Source organism: Xiphophorus couchianus, chromosome 9, assembly GCF_001444195.1.
Source record: "Xiphophorus couchianus chromosome 9, X_couchianus-1.0, whole genome shotgun sequence".
In the NCBI taxonomy this organism is placed as follows: Eukaryota; Metazoa; Chordata; class Actinopteri; order Cyprinodontiformes; family Poeciliidae; genus Xiphophorus; species Xiphophorus couchianus.
The window spans coordinates 17,283,156-17,301,270 of NC_040236.1; the positions used below are offsets into that span (position 1 = coordinate 17,283,156).

Sequence of the window (18,115 nt, forward strand, 5' to 3'; positions counted from 1 at the left end):
TTGCTTTAACAAAGCAAATGAATATGTTTGATGTGCACATCAATGCACTCTGTGTATATTTCTGTATACATACAAGTCTTAGACATGAGCTAATTAAACAAATTAAAACAATACATGAAATTTGTCATACCTTTACGACAGATTCACCCTCTGGCAAGTCCAAATGAATGTGGACACTGCCATCTGGAGGTCAAGCATGTAAGTTTTATTTGAAAGCGACGCGTGTGCACACGTGATACCAAGTATTTAAAGTATTGGGATCCTAGTTAAGTTTTACTAGTAGTAATGAAAGATTGACAATTTGATAAATGTTAGAGACTCTTTGGTATTCATGCTGTGGTGTGTGGGCCACCGCATTCTTGCTCCTGAGAATAACTGTCCTGGGATCGACTATCTTAGCAGTGGACAATGGCAATAAAAGCACCCTTATATTGGTATTGCTTCTTGTGCTATATCTTAACATATCCATGTCATTATTCGCTGTATATTACATCAATCCTTAATATTGCAGCTATATGAATTAATTAATTTATATCACTACTTGTACTGCCACAACGACTAATAGTAATAATAATAATTATTAATATAGTCTATTTCTAGCAGCAGCAACAGTAATCATCAACTGGGACAAAAAATGTGAATAATACTACTAATAAAGTAAAAATTACTATAATAATAATAATAATAATAACTTGTATTTGTTATGTTGTATCTGTTTTTCATTATGTGATGATGATGATTGCCTCTGTTAGAAATCTAGCTGCTAATTATCTTATGTCCTTTTAAAGTGGGGCCACTGTTTTAGTTAATCTGCTGTCTTGTTAATTCATAAATAGAACCTTTGCAAAGAAAAGTATCGCCGATTCCTCTATGGAGGTACAGTATGTTTTAACATATCTACGTCCATATTACCCGAGTCGCTGTTCGATGTTATCTGATCTCTTCTCATCAGGCCTGACGAAGGCGACAATATCTCGGCTGCCGATTAGCTACGTCTATTCCAATATGGCAGCGTAGTGCTCTTGGAGTAACGCGGCTGTTACATGTCAACATGTCTCTTCTCCGAGCTTGCTCTCTCGCCAAATGCCTCGGTCGGCGCAGTTTAGCGGACGTTCGCAGGTGTTTTGCGGAGCGCTGCCAGCTGTGTGTCTCGGTGAGAAGCGCCGCAGTCAGAAGGATATCAGGTAAGCCGCAGAAGGGAACTCTGTTCCTGACTAATATCAGTTTATCCTCCATGAAACGTTTACTCATGTCTTCTCGTCTTACCCTTAAAATACTTTCTGGCTTTCATTCCACTAATACTCTGGTTTTTCTCAAAACCTCAATTATTCGTCCTTCAATGAGTAGCTTTGTTAGCTTCGTCGTTCCTCCACGTTCTTACCTTGATGTAGGCAAACAAAGTGATAAAATCACATGTTTCCAAACGAATACACAAAGTTCATCACCAACTATTGTTCTCGAGGATGACTACTGCTGCTGTATCTTGATGGTCGATGGTTTAAAATTTCTTGTCTCTTCGTCCTTGAGCCAGAGACTGAAGTTCCAGATCCATGTTTACGTCACGAGGTTTTCTCTTTTATATGCCTCTGTGGGACATTTTGAATTTATACTTTAAAACATACATGTAACCTTAGAGTTTCAGTGTCAGTATAATAGCTATGCAGTATTGCAACCTCAAGGATGTGCACGGATACAGTATCAAGTGTACTCTTTCAGTTGAATTGTCCCTATGCTTTCATATTTTATATGCATATTACTGACTAGATGAAAAGCTCAATGAGAAACATAGTGACATTATGAAAATGGAAAACAGCGAGAAGATTGAGAAAGAAAATTTGCAAATGCATGTCTTTTGAATATTTCTTTGAGATCAAGAGTGAAAGACAAAATGTTAGTTTTTGAGAATTGGAATTTATGTCAGACAAATGAACCAGACTGTGTGTGTTTTTTTTTCTTTCCAGAAACACCTGTCTGCCTGCAAAGAAGAAATATTTCGTCTGTAATCCTGAAATCAGAGGATGCAAAGAAACGTGTGCATGAACAGTCTCAGTTGTTAGACGGTACGTTGACTTAGATTGCAGTTATCATTTTTAATTCACACACAAAAATAGGAGAATCGTTTTTTAGAGGACTTATACACACAATGCATGTTGCAAGGCAAGCTCCAGTTTTGATACATGTTTTACCAGACAAGTAGCAAACCATATTTTAAGTTTCCTTCTGAAGTTGTGTTGTGTTTTGCATCATTTCAATATAATGTGATATTTCTGTTTCCCTTCCTATTCATAGTCCTTAAAGCCAGGATCCAGCAACTCCAATCTGACGTCGTTTTAGATGTCCAACATGCAAAAGTCCAGTTTCTTAAATCTCCTTCTTTTGGGGGAGGTGTTTCATCTGGAAGGACTGTCAAAGGATCCTCTAAAGACAAAAGCGACATTCCTAAATCTGGGCAGGTGGTTACAAAAGGGGCCTCCAAGTCTCAGCCGAGCCGTTGGATGAAAAAATTATCTGAGGAGAACATAAATAAACTTAAGAAACAGCAGATCCTCCAGCAGAAAGTACAGAGAAACGCTAAAGGAAAGCTACCGGGGAAATCTAAAGCTAGCAAAAGTAGCTTAATGCCCACAGGTACAACACATAAAACTATGTCTTCTGCCGCAAAGAAGAGGAGAGGTGGCACGAAGCTGTCAGATGAAATCCGCTCCTCGGTTTCTTCAGCAGCCACAGTAACAGCCGCCACCTCATCAAAAGCAGCCGAGGCACTTAAAACATCTAAACAGAAGTGGAGGGACTCAAAAAGTAAAGTTTCTGACAAGGACACAACAAAAAAGACAAAGGACGGAGACCTGGCTGAGATTGAGGAGCTTGAAAAACGACTTGATGAGCAAGTACAGCAACGCATACATTTGAGTACGACGGAGAGCTTCCAGGAGAGCAGCACAGGAAGTTCATGCGGGGACATCCAGCTCAGCATCCGCTCCTACCTGGAGGCGTGCGTGTTTATTGGGGACATTGAGCGCTCGCAAAATTTCCTGGTCAGTCAGCACAGAGTTATGAGTCGACGTAAACATCTTACCACAGATGTTTACAACATTATGATGAGGGTGTGGGCCAAAAAGGTAAGTGTCCCACATCCCATTTTAGAGGGTTAATATGCTGCAGTTTCCTTGACAACAGCAAAGTTCTACAGGTTTTATTTGGATTTTATATAATGAAACTTGCACAGACTAGAGTGTAGATGTTAAGTGGAAGAAAAAAGATTACTGGTTTCACCACTTTCCTTGACCATATCCTATTTCTATTCATATCTTTTTTCCATTTCCAAATTATAGGTTGAACAATTTTCTGAGAGTTGTTCAAAGTCCATGTTGTTTTGTAGCCTAACTCTTCTTTAAGGTTTCAAGGTTGCATCGTTTTGCATCCTTGATGTGTTGCTGACTGTTCATTAAATTCCACTAGTTAAATCTCTACATTTAAAATTATTGGTTACACTGGAGTTTATTTACGACTACCAGAGTACAGGACAATGGATCCAAACCTATGCCACATTTTTAGATTTTAACTTGGACAAAATTTTATAAGTATTTCACCATTTTTATTAGACTTTACAGTGATGTAGTAATATGTGTTGGTCTAATAAATATATGGTCTGATACTACACTACAGCTGGTGGTTGTGAAAAATAAAAAAATTATTCATGGGGGAATTAACATCTTTGAAAGCATATTACAGTTGTTATAAAGTCACAAGGAGATTAGCATCTTTCATGTATTTATATTACAGTTTCAGCCAACTATGTTTTTACACATTTATGTATGGCTTTCAGAAATAAGAAAAATGCTTATACCGTGTTATTATTTTTTTTAGGTTTAATTTCCTTTCTGTTTTTGTGTTATCAAGCATAAAGCGAGGAAAACCTTTTTCTCAAACACATAATCGTGGTTCTCTTTTCTTCAGGGCACGTTGAATCAGATTGGTCGTATCTTTATTCTGATGGAAGAAGCTGATCTGAAGCCAAACGTGGGCTCCTACTCGGCTGCACTGGAGTGTATGGGCCGAAATCCAAACTGCCCCCCAAAAGTAATTTCGAGGTACGTTTGCGAATGTACACATGACTATGCAAACCAAGATTATGAAGAAATTGGTTTATTATTGTAGCATTTTGTATTTTTTTAATAGATATATTTAGAAATGTTGACATTAACTGGGTAAGAAAAATATCTCTAGGCTGTTCTCGTTTCAAAGAACCGTAGTAACAATAACAGAGTTTTGCCACCAGGGGTCGTACTGTGGCTGTTTGTGTCTGGTAGTGTATTTTTTGGGGGGAAGATACAGTTGCTGTTTGGTACTCTCATCAACTTCATCATTACCTTAAATGCTGACTTATTTAATTAAATTGCATTTGTTTAATATTATCTTTTGGACAAGTGCATATTTACTATCCATTTCTTATTTTAATCTTGTTTTTGTTGCAAATTTAGAAAAGCAAGTGATACAAATATCTGCCAGACTGTCAATTAATTATTACATGTGTTGAGCATTTTAAATTTTTTTTTACATTGGCTTTAATGATATCTGCGAGACATGACTCGTGGCTTCAAGAGAGAAAATCCATGCAGCAAAATTGCTCTGTTTGCATTTTGTTTCAGTTGCCATTTATCAGCCAGTCTGCTGCCCAGTATTAGATTTTATTTGTATTTTATGCTGCACGTAAGATTAGTCTGGAGTTATTGTAGTTGCAGGGTGTAGTGGATTTCCTCTTTAATTTATCTCAATGCATATTACTACTTAGACTCTGGTTATTTATTATGTCTGCACAGAGATAACGACACAAACAAAGGGAACAGATTGAAAATATAATACAAAAGACATAAAAAGTGGGTCATCAGAATGAGACAGCATTGGAAAAGTAGAGTTTTTTTTCCATAGACAATTTCAACATGACTAATAGGAATTCAGAGGGAGTCATCTCTCTGTGACTTGAACAAAGGTCAGGTTTTATGGAAATGGAAATCACTTAGAAAGTGGCACAAAGGACTGAGGAGAGATACAGGAAATCCTGGACAGGTCTTCCAAATTTTAAGAAAATTAGACATTGGTGTTGGCAAATCAAAGCCTGATTGGTTTATCACTAGTTGTTTACAACTTGCTAACTAAAATTAGCAATCGAAACCAATACATTATTCCAGTAAGTTTTCTTTGCCTGTTCGTAAGATCGATCAAGTCTATAACTCCAAGCATTTCAGTCCAAGAACACATAAGTAACTTCTATACACTTTATTTGAAGTTTAGCAGAAATCTGCTTATTGAAAGATATAATATTATAATTTCCATATTTTCGATTGAGTTTAAAATGGCTACCTCTATTAAAGATGCTGAAATAAAAAAAAAGCAGAAATTGGTAGCAGTAAATGTTGCATCTGTCATCTTTGTTCTCTCTGAATTATAAATGGAAACTGACCGTGGTGTAGATTAACATGGGCCACGTGTATTCTTTTAGATAGTTTCTTGTTTAACTCTTGAAATGTGATTAATTAGACAAAGTAGGAATTTGTTCCCCTTTATCAAGGGGAACAGACTCCTACATTTCAGTAAAACATAAAACCTGCTTTCCTTTTTTACCCAGCTTAACAATCTTTAACATGTAAAACCTGATCAGTGACTGATTTATGGGACATTTTGTTCCATTCAGGGTTCCATGCACTGATGCAGTTGCATTGGTAATGCAAAACTGTGACCTATTCACATCCTCATATGTTTCCTGTTTCAGTAACCGCACACGCAGGAACCTATGAACACACACACTGGGAACATCGCCCTATGCTGTGCGGTCCAATAGCAGGCCATGTGGCAGGCCGATAAGGTTGGCAGTGTGATTGGGTTGGTCCATCGATCAGTGTAAGCTGATCCAAACATGACATTGTGGTTCTGCAGCGTTGCATTTTTTCCCCAGTCTTTCCTTTATTTTAACTTCCTCATTATCATCCTGAGTCTAGTCATTTTTATTTATTTATTTTTGCCATCACTGTTCTCCCCCCCCACACTCAAATTCTTCTCTCCTATTAAGTCACTTCCACCACATCCTCGCCCTGAATGTACCCTTTTATAGTTTGCGACTCTCTCACAGAGACATACGCACTCATCCCTTTAAGATTTCCTTTTGAAAGTGCTGTGTCCTCCAGAGCTCTGCGTTCCCCAGGGTGCAGCAGAGCAGTCACCAGGCTGATTATGCTCTATCTGTCAACCTCTCTGCCCTCTTTGTTCCTCTGGACCACACTGCCAGCTCCCAGACTAATCCTGCCTTTGTTCGAGGCTTTCTCATTTGCTCAGACCAAAATTGCACGTTTCAACACGAGTGTCTCCAAGGCGGGAGGGAAAATACCGTGACCCCCTTTACATCGCTGTACGGCTATCTCGAGCTGTGGAGTGCTTTTGTTTTTGCCTGTGACAAACAGATCCCAGCTCTCTTCTGATTAGTTTTTAATAGGTGGAAGCTGCTGAGCCAGGGTTTTCTCCTGATGTTAATTAGCTCACTGTTATTTATAATTGTCTGGAGTAAAAGGTGTGTGCAGGCTGAAGCAGAGCTCTGCTGTCCTCTGTGACTGGTGATAAATGGGTTTCTTCTCGCTCCTTTCTCTCGGCTTTGTGGTGTTGTTGTTTTGGTGGCCTCTAGGGGGCACTGCAAGCAAACATACTTAAGGTATCTACTGTATGTACGGTATGTATCTCGTATGTATCTCGTCTGAAACTTTTTCAAACATTAATTTTTAAACTATTGGGTGAAATACAGCCAGTTGAAAACCTAATGGGTGAGCATGATAAATATGATGCAGTCAGAGTAAAATGTTTAAATTAAAGATGTTTGCAGGGCAGTAAAACAATTTATTAAAAAAAGAGCAAAATCTTTTGAGCAGCTAAACCAATTTATCTTTGAAAAACAAATATTTAATTTGCAGCGCCTTGCAAGAATATTGATGATCTATGAATGTTTGTCTCATTCAAACTATAGAGTTTAATGTATTTTTGTGGGATATTATGTGGTATAGCAAGTCAAAGTAGTGCATGATTGTGAAGTGAAATATAAAGATTTTCTGAATGTTTACCAAATACAGTTTTGTAGGTATTCTTATTCCACCCTTTCACTCTGTTACCCTTAAATTAAATCTAAGGGTAAAATAAAAATGGATACCTTCAAAGGTCAGCTAATTAGTAAATAGAACTGCCTGTAACTTTATCTGAGTAGTATCAATACATCTCTTCTGTAAGAAAATTGGTGAACAAACAGAATCATAAAAAGCACACCGTAAGGTCCAGTTTTCAGTTCATGCTTTGGAGGATGCTTTTATTTCAGTACAAACAGACGTTTCAGTCTTTAATGTGTAAAAAGGAATATTTTCAAAACCACATGTTTTCATTGTTTGCTTTAGATGTTTTCTCTACTTTGTATGGGTCTAAGACATAAAATCCCATTTGAAGTTTGTGGTTGTAACGTGACAAAATGTGGAGAAGTTAGTGGTACAAATACTTTCGTAAGGCACTGCACTTATAGGAAGATTTTATTAAACATTTCATCTATATTCAACAAAGCGTTTGCTCATTTGTATAATCTGGATTCAGTAATGGAGACTTTTTCTCCCTCGCGGAGATCTCCTGGTGATTCTATTCAAATATAAATTTCACTGATGTTGTCAGGAGCCATCTGGGCCTGGATCAAACTGATCAGCCTGACAGAAGGATCGTCAATGCAAATGCCCAAATTTATATTCTGTAGCACTTTGCCCTGTTTTTTTTTTTGTTCCTTTTTAAATCTGAATTAATCAGATAGTTGGCAGGTCATTATTATTTCAGCATCCGCAGGGAGGTCAGATGTCATGAACTTTCAAATTGTGATCTGACATAACAACCATAAAGTGGCACACTTCTGAAAATTTACATCACGTGTTTTAATGGGCTGTATTCTGGTGAAAATGCTCTAAAGTAGAAGTATGTGATGTCTACTATACAATTAAAAATGTTTTGTTTCATGAAATGCTGTTGTGATTGCAAGAAAGGAATTGGAAAAAAACTAAAACATCAGTCTATATTCTAAAGGAAATTCATATATAACCAGCACCATTGCCACTGATGATTTATTTTGTGCAACTATATCTGGAAGCAGTTGTTTAATTTAACTGTATTTCTTAAGTTTTTACATTGCTACATACTGTAAATGCCTCACATAAATTGGTCTAAAACCTGCATAAAGTTTATACTGTCATGAAGAAAATGTCAAGTATTGGATCTTGGTGCGTGGTGTACCTATTATTATTATTATTATTTTTAATTTTGTTTTGTTTTATTTTTTCTATAGAACTGTGTTAAAAAATAAATAGCCATTCTGTATATTGTTCTCCAATGTATGAAAACATAGCAAACACGATAGTGCTGAATAGTTATATTGTGATATTTTCTATTACACGCACGCACACACACACATGCCCTCGCCCTCGCACAAAAGAAACTAACAAAACATTAAACCTGTACTTCCAGAGGTTGTAATATGATCTATTTTTAAGAAGAAATGTTTATTTTAATTATTTGAATCCTTTGTCTTTTACAATATTTTTCCTAACTTCCAGGTCAAACCTTATATTTGAATAAATTTTTTTGCATACATTTTCTGATTGTTTCCAGTGAAGCTCAACAGGAATTTGAGTTACAGAACACATCAGTAACCCAGGGGTTAAGATCAGCTCTTGCTGGTGAAATGTGGAAATTTTATTTCTTGTTTCAGATTAATGTAATGCAACAAACTCTACTTTTTCAGTTTGCAAAAGCTTTGGCAGCCGTCATGTTCTTTGATGCACTAAAAATCTGATAAATATTTGGATTCATGGTGAAAGTTTGTGAAAGTTAACTGCTGAATTAAAACTAAGTTTATTCAATTAAGTTTGCCTGTGTTACAATTTCTAAAGAGACGTTAAAACCCTTAGATAAAACTGAAAATCAGTTCGGCCTCTAAAAAAAAAACACGACTGTCTATGAATCTCAAATTGCAGGAAAAAAATAACCTCCCACCCTTTGGCTGTGTCTCGTTGTCCAGGTGTCTGAATCAAATGAAGAAGGATGGGCTGTGTGTGGATGATCTGTTCAGGGAGTGTGTTTTCCAACAAGATGAAAGGGACATGCTGCTGAAGGCAGTTCAGACTGTAAAACCAGACTACAAGCCCAGCCTCACCCTGAACGCAAGCCAGTGTTCCTCACCACTTGTACAGGACTTCTACACAAATGTAAGTCGGATGGTGTTTCAGGGGCTGATCATTCGCCAGTAGAGGCGGCGTTATTTTGCAGGCACATTTTCCACAAACGCTGATATTTCACTTTCAACTTTGCTGATTTGAGTTCAATGAGAATCCAAATGGAAAAAAAGAACAAACATTGATGCCTTCGTTAAAGTTAATCAGTGCATCTAGCTTTTTTAAATTTAGGTAGCTAACTGGGATGTATATTATTTTGTGGCAGTTTGTCCAATATGCTTTGTCAGGTGAAGCACCAGAGAGTGCGGTAAGCTGTCAGAAGACTCCAGTGTGACTACGATAGATTTGATTTTCACCGCTTAACAACCAGAAAAGCACAGGCCTATTTATAGTCGCCCAGCTCTGCTGTCTAATGGCTTCTCTGCTTGTGTTGCCTCTTTTCCTCTCACCTCTCCTACATTACTCTCACCTCCCTTTCTTCTTAGGCATGTCACGTGACTCATCAACAGCTTTTTGAACAATTGTTGTATTTTTAGCTTGTGTCCATGCACCATTTTTACCATCTTTCCTTGTCTTCCGACTGATTGTCATATTTTTGGCCTGATTGTATTAGATTGCTGCTAACAGCATGTGATGTGGTTTTTTTGTGTTTTTTTTGTAATACTGAGGTCATGCAGTGATGGTACAAAGAAAGTAGGCCCTCTTTTATGTGTTTAATAAAACTCCTCTTATCTTTACCTGGAGCTAAAGCTACTGCTGGTATATCCAACCACAAATGAACAGCAAGACATGATGTATTATACCCAGTCATTATTTATTTAAAGAAAAATATTGCCAAAATGTTGCATCAGTATGTGATTTATTAGCTCCATAAATTTCCCCTGGGATCAATACAAGCCATCTAATCTAATCTCACTTGACCTCTACTGTATAAGCAAAAACAGGATGGTAATCCACTTCTATATGACCTCTTACATTGTTGTTGTAGGGAGTTGTGTCTTGCCTTCTTAAAATGGATTCAGCTCACGAAGTCCGCAATGTCATCACTCATATTCATTTTCATTTGTGATTGGGTTTGACTTGAGGCTTATACTTTAAAGCAAATTTGTACTAGCTCAATCTATTTAAGATGACTCAAGAAAATTTTAAACCAAAACAGAAGCTCAGACTAATTTCACACAATGTTTACTTGTTTAAACTTTTAAAGGGTTTAAAGCGGTAGCATGTAAATTTTACATACAGTATGTTTTTTTTACATATTTATTGAAACTTTCACTATTTCCTGACAGTATAACAGAGAATCTGTGCAGGAATATACTGATTAGGAAAAATCAGTCGGAGCCATGAGGAGGGTCTGGTGCTGTCAATCATACTTTGACAAAAAAACAAAGAAAAAGAAAAATCTTTATTGTCAACATGAAAATCTTGGCGAACTGTTTACCACTGAAGCTGGTTAATTTTTTTGTCCTAAACTTATAAGATGTTAAAATTGAAAGGGGCATCTTTTGATCTATTACCATAAAAACATGTATAGCTAAACCAAAATGATTTATTCATAAACTTAGCAGAATTAAAAAATATTTTCATTCAAGTAAGAATTTTGTTTCTGATAACAAGCAGTATATTCATGTTACTACCAGTCAGAAGAAACCTATTGGTCAAATTAACGCATTATTTTAAATTTGAATCTACTAGGGTTATGAATATTTTTGGGTTTTTATGTGAGACCCTTCCTTCTTCTGAAATATGAGAACAGTTTAAATGTGCCTGTTTCTTTAATGGTGACTTTGATATCCTTCGTACAGGTAAATGATCCAACCACGACTCTGACTTTTTGGCAGGCCACAAGAGCTTAAAGGCTGTTCAAATAACTAGATAAGAGAGGAGCAGCCCGGACGGCCTCTGGAGAGTTTTGATTCGCTGTTTGCAGCAGAAGCTCGGTCTAATTAGAACATTGTTTGTTGGTGTGAAAATGAATTTTGATGAAGCTGTAGATCGTACAAAATGCAGTTTGATCTAGTTTCAACGTGTCTTCAGAGACTGATGTGTTTTTTCTCATTGATTTATTTTGGCCTTCATTGCTGTTAATCACGCTAACCATGCAAGAACTAAATAGTGCTTACTTCCCTATTCAAACTTTATTTCACTCGGTTAAATAACTTGAGTCTGCTTTGCTGGATAAGAAAAAATTACTTTTAGAGTTAAATACCAAATTATTTTGCTTAAATACCCATTTTCTCTGCTTTCTAAAGCTCTCAAAGGTTGGTTGGTTTTACTAAAATAGTTGTCTGGAACAATTCATACTATATGATACTTAGGACATTGCCTCCACAGACTTGTCTTATTTCTTCTTTCTATACACTTGTCTTTCTTTCTGTCTTCTTTCTTGATGCCATGTGTTCCCCAGGTAAGACTGGCCTATCCATGTGAACACATCACAGCCGCTCCATGGTTCTGCAATTGCTCCATGGTAGATGTCAGGTCTAAATACCTATTAAAACAATTGGTTTTGTGACTATTGTTGTCCCATTTAGCCCTTGCAAAGGGTCAACTTGGCCAACCCAGCTGTGATGTAAATGCAATATGTATTCTGAAGCTTTTCTCTCAAAGCCAACACTAACCTCTTCAGCAGTTTGAGCTTCTGTTGCTCATATATTAGATCGGACCACATAAGCCAGTTTTTTGTCCTTGTGTGCATCAGTGAGCATTGACCAACGATGGCCTCAGAAATCAAGACATCCAAACTCCTTCAATTTCAAGAACAAATGAGAAACCAAGATCAGAATATGTTTCCGAGGACATTGGGCTTTAAAACTCTAGTGAACCGTAGAGAGCCGTAGAGAAAGCTTGGATTACGACTACCAAAATAACTGGTCAGAATTCACAATTTCGCCATTATGGAGGAGACTGGGCTTAACATTTTTGGGACTCTTTTCGGTTTCCCTAGGTCAAGTGTGCACTGTTAAACTTTTAATCTTACAAGCATGGATTGGGAAAGTCCTATTTTCAGCAATCATGAAACATTGCACAGAGAATAGCTGAGACACAGCAGCTGTGCATCAGATATGTTGATTGTGCAATATGTACTCAAGCAGCACGCTGCACCACACAGCTGGTGTGAAGCTGCTGTAAAGGCTCAGTTTTTATGCACCTGCGAGTTTAAATGAGGTAGCCTCCAATCGTCTGCTGGCAAACATTTCATCCAAGATGCTGGTTTCCCTACTCTGTTGTATAACACTCAGCTGAGCCTTATGAACGGACCAGTTGGTTCACAAACAAGTACAGGTTAGCTGGGAGTGTGTTTTCCATTTCAATGGACTTTAAAAATTATTTAGCAGTGAAGCTTTTACTTCAGAACCATCAAGATTCTATTTTTGTGGAATTAGGCTTGATAATATTATCCAATAAAACTTTTTTTTAATTATTATTTTGTGTGTCTGTCTGGATTTTGTTTCTGTTTTAGAGGGAGCATCACATTTATCCCAAACTTGACTTCACTCAGGAGGAGCTCCAGAGGTGTTTTCAATGTCAGCTCAGTGTGGAGCAGGCCTGCACCATCACCATCGACTCTGTTGAGGCGATGAAGCCCGTCACTGAGAACATGGTTAAAATGGTAACTATACTCCCCAACTGCATGTTTTCAACCTACAAAAACCCCATATGTAGTACTGACAGCTTAAACTCCTAGGGTTAAAGTTTTCTTGGGTCATCCTTGTTGTAATTTATATCCAGACTTGATGCCTTTTGGTGTCTTGTGTCCTATTCTTGTGCTCAGCCTTTTGTTCAACTCTGGCATTTGCAGCCAGGCCTGGCTTGCCTGACTCTGCAGATGGGCTATGTGGGAAGCGAGCAGGCAGAGAGTCTCTGGTGGTCTGGCAGCATTTACAGACTGCCAACGCTGAATAATTATGCATTGTAATGGAGCCCTCTGGAGAGAACGTGCAGTCACCTCTCGCTCCAAAATCTAAACCAGTGTTTTTGCTTCATTCAAACTTCTGTGACATTTAAACCTGTGCAAGAAAGAACCGCTTAAGTGGGACACTTTTATTCCCTCAATTAAAATGATTAGATAAATTTGTTTAGCCAATTTACACAAATTGAGTTTGGTGAAAAAAAAAACAAACTTTGTATTAACAAACTTAACACTGGCATCTGGATTAAACCTGATAAAGAAATGTTTACTTTTTCTGACTTATGAAGGGTGCAGCTTGTAAACCCCTTCAGCTCTTCAGCAATTTGCTACAACTGCAAACGTCTGGGTGTTTTATCAGGATTTCATATCATACAGCACGACATGTACACATGAATGTAAAGTGGATTCCACTTGTATCTTAAACTCTGCATGAACTCATACATGCAGAGTTTCATCTTCTGTCAAAAGTTTGTTAGGGAATATTAGTCAAGAAACATAAAAGTCAATGGAGTTGTTTAATTTAAAGTTTATGAATGTCTTCAAATGACCAGACCTAAATTTAATTTGGCAAGACTTAAAATCGTTATGCAGATGAATTCATGATTTCTTTTACGTTCAGTTTACCATCCTCTTTGCAATTATGCACTACTTTGTAATGGCCTACCTATAAAGTCTAATTTAAAACACACTGCTCTTTAATTTGACAAAAAGGTCATTCTAGTGTATTAATAGTTTTGCACAGTTGTCTATATTGTATATATATAAATTGAAAATAACATAATTTAATTTTTTTGTGTTTCTGCCATGTCCACAGGCTCTTGACTGGCTGTTAATAGTCATACTAGATATTTTATCTGACAGAAAAGTTGCTACAGGTTAATTAACACATCCATAAATTAATCATGTTGCATTTGCATTCATCTGTTAGCTACTCCCTTACAATCGGTTTCCCTCACTTTTCATATACTTTCCATCCTTAGATGTATTCAAGACCAAATCAAATAGTTTTAACATTGATTTTTTGTGCATCATTTAGATGAGATATTAAGCTGCAGTAGTCTAAGATTTATAAAAGCTGCTACATAAGTAAATCCAATATCTTAACTGTACCATAGCTAAATAAAATGGAAGGCTTTACTGTCTGCTAGTCTTTTTTTTTTTGTTTTTCCAAACCGATGGATACAAATATGTTTGTTTGTCTTATATCACCTCTGTCCAGAGTCAGATATCCAGGAAAATGAATCTATCCTCATTTGCATTGTCTGTTTATTCATGAGTCTGTGTGGAATAAGCCTATCCCAGTTTTTTTTTTTTCCCGATATTTTGTAAAGATGCATACTGTGTTTTTCCCACTTTCATCAGTACAATCTTTATGCCAAACCACCTCAAAAAAATCCCACCTACACAGTGACTCCGGTAGAGTATACCTGTTGTGCGTTTTTGTCTCTTGCGTTGGGTTCATTTTATTTTTGCTCTCTCCGATGGATGACTTCCAGTTGTGTCATCTTTCAGAGGGAACTGCTGGCAGAACAGCGGGCACAGTGGCAGAAGGTTCTCCTCCAGGCACTGAGGGAGAACAAGATGATCCTGACCAAAACCAACACCAGGGACTACAAGCCTAACCTTTATCCATATCTCTGTCTGCTGGAGGATAAGGAGTACGTTGACATTATGATACAGGTAATAAAAGCCCGTTGTACCTACCACATAACAAAATGTTTCAAGCCCAAAATGTCAAAAAGACTTCTCTGGGTTTGAAATAGATGTCATACATGCAGAGAAAAATATGTCATTTTTGTAGTATAAACTTAAAGTGAAAAAAAGGCCTTTTCTTTCATTGTATTGTACCAGATAATAATAAAAGTTTCCAATTTGTGTTTTAAATACTCACTTAATTTTTGGTGTTTCTTATGCTTTGAACTGTGCTGTATTTTTCTGCAGAGTGTTTCTAACCTGCCTCCTAGTGGGGAGTCCTTGAAGATTTTAGCTCATGATCTGGGCAACAGGATCTATACCAAGTACTGTGTGAGACAGAAGCACCAGAATGGCATTGTAGAAAAGCTGGGAAGTATTTATGATGCCTACACAGAACTGCTGGCCAAAGATACCAAGGTAAAAAAAAAAAGAAACAATAATTTTATATTACAGGTTTTTTTTTTTCATTTGTCCCAAATACATCCTAAATCCTGAGAAGACTAGTTTGTTATGCAAATTATATATAAATTAGGAATTAGATTTATTTTTATACTGTTAATCTTTCAGAGAAAACTAGTTATTTTCCTTGAACCTATATAATTTCCTCTGTAGCAACCAGTTCGAAATCAGATTAACAGGGTAGCCATATTCCAGTATGGTAGTACTTCAAGATCTATCCTGGATTGTGGATAGGTTTTGTCCAGGAATGTGCAACCATTGAAGATGGTGCTAACCAGTTTTTACTGGTGAATGTCTCTAGAATGTTCTATTCGCTTCCAGCTGTGACAGATAATATTTCCTGTTATCTATAAATAACAGGAGTAGGTGGAGTTCTTGTTTTCAAAAACAATATTTTTAAACTAGACACTAATGTTGAATATCACTGTGCTTTGCAGCACTTAGCTTTAAATGCATAAATAAAATTGTCTAAGCTATGTTGGCAAAGTTTTTAGGTTAATTAAATTATGTGTTGACCTTTCCTTTTAATAAATTTAGTACATGTGGTAAATTCAAAGTAAATTTGAATCAGGAACCCAACATGCTGCTGCTGAATGTTTGTTGTTAATGGTTCATTGGGACAAGGCTTAACTTTAAAAAATCAGTTTTTGTTACAATCTTCTTATAGTGTAGACATGATTTAATTTCTTCTCTGTGAAATTTCTCTTTTCAGCTAAACCTTTCACAGTTGTGAGTTTGTAGTGACGCTGCATATCGCACATATATATCAATTGTTCTTCTGAGTGCAGCTCATTTAGCATTCATTAGTATTGCACATTCCCAATGATTTTGGAGAAAATTTGCTTCTTAACCATATCCACCACAAAACAATGTTTTATGGTTTATTGGTCATATTTAACCCTTTTTTATAGCATTTTGGACTGCACTCTGCTCTTGCACTCTGGATTTCAGTTTAGCCCTGATTGAAAATTCAAAATGTTTTTGTATTTATTTATTTTTTATCTAACATTGTTATAAAGTTTTGTATCTTTCTGTCTTTGCAAACCAAGTAGCTCTGTTACATCTTGAAGCTTATTTGACTTTCTGTCTTGCTTTAATGTGAGTTTGCACTCTTGTCCCTAACTCTGTATTTTGATGGCTTCATACACCCTTGGGAAGATGCTAAAATTATCACAATTATAACAAGCCGGATGCTTGTTTAACTCTAGCTGTTAGCAAGACAGGAAGTTTGTTAAGGTGCTTGTTTTTCCATTTGAGGTCATTTATATGCAGACTTTGTTGTTTAAAACAATGCCAATTATAATTTTTTTAAGGCAGCTCATCTAAAAGTGTTGCTTACTTGTCTCTGCTATTAGTTCACTTTTATTTTTTCATGCACCAATTTTGAGGCCAGTAGATGTGTAACAAAGCTAGCAATCTTTATGTAGATTACTTAAATAAAAGCTTTACAAAGGTTCTGGTGTTTTCCTTCAGGTGTACAATGTCCTTCCAAGGGAGCAGTGGTGTAAACTGGAGATGGAGCAGAGTTCAGGACCCACGCTCCAGGGTGCAGAGACAAGTTGGCCATATGTTCTAATGCTGGAGCTGGGAACCTTCATTGTGGACATAATGGTGAAGAATCTTAAAATTAACAGTGACATCCTGAACCCCGCCTATGACAGAAAGTGCATCCCCATCCTCTACCACATGTATACCTTCCGCAGCACCAGACAGGTACAGACCCACGTTTTTATGTGCAGCCCCTCTGGTGTAGAATTCCCTGCAACTGTTAGCAAAATTGTACCTTACTTGAAATTTACTTGGGCAAGCTTCACAAAGCATCAACTCCACTCTGTTCACAAAAAGAGAACTGTCTTGTAGCTTCAAACTTTCTGCATTTAAAGACAATTACTTGTTCTTCAACTCACGAGGGCTAAGTTTAAAGGACAAAAAATACAGAACGCTTCACCACCGCCTTCAATTACGTTTGATAAAAGCAAAGCGTTGATGTTTGTAATGCAAATTTGACTTTTCAAAACCAAACAAAATGGAGGACAACAAATGAGTCAGTCTTACGCAAAGCAGAACACCACTGGATTCAAAACGTGTTGGTTGTTTTCCACACAAAACTTTAGATGAATGCCTAAGGGACTGTGGAAATGTGCACAGCCCGACTCCAACAGTTATCAGTGACCCTTAGTGGTTAAACTAGGAATTGTATTTGTTATTAGAAGATACTGCAAATGTGGCAGTGTGAAGAAAATTTTTTTTATAGACCAACAGCATTTACTGACCCATTATGATGATTTTAGATTTTCAAAGGAATCATATTGAAATTATGCTGAGAACCACATCCTGTCTTGCAGTGCGGTGCTGCAAGGAGCTGTAACTATAAAGCTGCTGGACACACACTCAGTTTTTTAGCAGGATGCCAAAACCTGATCAGGACTGTGCCAGTTGATCCTGAGCCAGTCCCTGACAGTGTATCTGCCTAGGTTTATCAATTTTTCAAGCTACAGTATGTAACGTTTATAAAAATAAAATAAAAATTGTGATACTCATAGATGTCACTATGTTGTGATAGATAATGAGAAATATAAAGGAAATCTGTTTGGATTCATACATTCACAGTGTCAAACATTTGAATTTGTATGCTGACAACTTTCTTGATTTACACTATACTAGTCGTTATTAGTTGGAAATTGATCAAAAAATGTATAGGTTAATTCTTAAGGGTTTGCGTCACCCTCATTTCCATGCTGCATAGAGCCATATGACCCTTTTTTTTTAAAATCACTACTGTTTAGGAGCAGATGTTTGCATCTGCTGGGAT

At 36.9% G+C, this 18,115-nt stretch overlaps 1 protein-coding gene across 1 annotated transcript in view; it reads left to right on the forward strand.

The window, feature by feature from the left end:
- Nucleotides 1–985: 985 nt before the first annotated feature.
- Nucleotides 986–18,115, forward strand: part of polrmt (polymerase (RNA) mitochondrial (DNA directed)) — a 48,836-nt gene continuing 31,706 nt past the window's right edge. Inside the window, exons 1-9 of the mRNA XM_028028509.1 lie at nucleotides 986–1,184; nucleotides 1,962–2,060; nucleotides 2,290–3,119; nucleotides 3,958–4,091; nucleotides 9,083–9,269; nucleotides 12,700–12,849; nucleotides 14,662–14,829; nucleotides 15,091–15,261; nucleotides 16,777–17,016. Of these exons, the coding sequence (XP_027884310.1) occupies nucleotides 1,052–1,184; nucleotides 1,962–2,060; nucleotides 2,290–3,119; nucleotides 3,958–4,091; nucleotides 9,083–9,269; nucleotides 12,700–12,849; nucleotides 14,662–14,829; nucleotides 15,091–15,261; nucleotides 16,777–17,016 (2,112 nt within the window). The 5' untranslated portion in view covers nucleotides 986–1,051. The remainder of the gene's footprint in view (nucleotides 1,185–1,961; nucleotides 2,061–2,289; nucleotides 3,120–3,957; nucleotides 4,092–9,082; nucleotides 9,270–12,699; nucleotides 12,850–14,661; nucleotides 14,830–15,090; nucleotides 15,262–16,776; nucleotides 17,017–18,115) is intronic.